General features: G+C 52.0%; 1 protein-coding gene across 1 annotated transcript; it reads left to right on the top strand.

Annotated features, from left to right (window-relative positions):
• Positions 1 to 506: 506 nt before the first annotated feature.
• Positions 507 to 962, top strand: LOC121474149 (keratin-associated protein 4-4-like). Its single transcript, XM_041727002.1, has one exon. It carries the CDS (start codon positions 507 to 509, stop codon positions 960 to 962), a length of 456 nt encoding a protein of 151 aa, XP_041582936.1.
• The last annotated feature ends 429 nt before the right edge of the window (positions 963 to 1,391 follow it).

Raw genomic sequence — 1,391 nt, 5'->3', positions numbered from 1 at the left:
ATGATGACCCACAATAGAGTCTTTTCCTCTTGTCTCCTGCCACTTCCCACATGCCACACTATGCACATGGGATGTCCTCCCCACTGGTCATTGGAAGAAATGCATGACCAGAAATCTGTTGGCCTTAATTCCATCCTGCTGTAGGATATAGGAGGGGACAGAAAGAAATAAAATTGCAAATGCCACCTATCACTTGACAGCCCTCTGTGGAGGAAGATGAGAGTGGTTCAGAAGATGCCAGGGTTGTGAGTCAGGGGGAAAGGTAAACCAGTTTAATGTACCACATCTAGAAAAGAAAATTAGTTTCCATGAATACAACAAATACAGACAAACATTATTGTATAATCTGACAATTACTTAAATAGAGGAAAACAAAAATAAGGAAGACGTGTTGGCAAGTCACTGTCTTCAGGCAGTATATAAGAGGCCATGGCACAATGAGACTCCCAAACTTAAGACCTTCACTCCCTTGAAAAACACACCCAGAACCTCCACCTTCTGACACCATGGTCAACTCCTGTTGTGGCTCCGTCTGCTCTGAGCAGGGCTGTGGCCAGGAGACCTGCTGCCGCCCCACCTGCTGCCAGACCACCTGCTGCAGGACCACCTGCTGCCGGCCCAGCTGCTGTGTGTCCAGCTGCTGCCGCCCCTCCTGCTGCGGTTCCAGCGGCTGTGGCTCCAGCTGCTGCAGGCCCAGCTGCTGCATCTCTAGCTGCTGCCGCCCCACCTGCTGCCAGACCACCTGCTGCAGGACCACCTGCTGCCGCCCCAGCTGCTGTGTGTCCAGCTGCTGCCGCCCCTCCTGCTGTGGTTCCAGTGGCTGTGGCTCCAGCTGTTGCAGGCCCAGCTGCTGCATCTCTAGCTGCTGCCGCCCCACCTGCTGCCAGACCACCTGCTGCAGGACCACCTGCTGCCGCCCCAGCTGCTCTGTGTCCAGCTGCTGTCGCCCCAGCTGTTGCTAGACCACCTGCTACTGCCCAACCTGCTCTGGGGGGTCTTGCTGCTGAGTATCTTGGCCAGCATCCCACTGTTTCTCATCAACCAGTCTTCTTGATATAGTCCAACTACGAGCTGAAGCATGAGAGGTCAATCCTCAATCCTCCGTTCCGAGGGACTTTTCAACTGAGTTGGCCTCCAAATATACTCACTCCCCCGTCACCAATGCCCTCCTCCTCCTCACCTCCCTTCTTACTAGCTCCCTCCCAAAGGAATACAAAGCTTGAGTTCTCTCTGAAATCTGTCAACCAACATGTCATCCCAGTCACATTTTTGTTTCTGGCCAGATTGTCTCATATGGAGATGTTCCTATATCTTGAATAAATCTTAATTTTCCAGGCATACACATCAAAAGCCTTCGCGTCTCATTATTCTTCCTTCCTGATTTGTTTTTT

This window comes from Vulpes lagopus, chromosome 12, assembly GCF_018345385.1.
Source record: "Vulpes lagopus strain Blue_001 chromosome 12, ASM1834538v1, whole genome shotgun sequence".
NCBI lineage: Eukaryota > Metazoa > Chordata > Mammalia > Carnivora > Canidae > Vulpes > Vulpes lagopus.
This window is presented reverse-complemented; position numbering and strand designations above follow the sequence as displayed.

What these genes read in the sequence shown, in the direction of transcription:
- LOC121474149 (XM_041727002.1), top strand. Translation starts at nt 507, where the DNA reads ATGGTCAACTCCTGTTGTGGCTCCGTCTGCTCTGAGCAGGGCTGTGGC.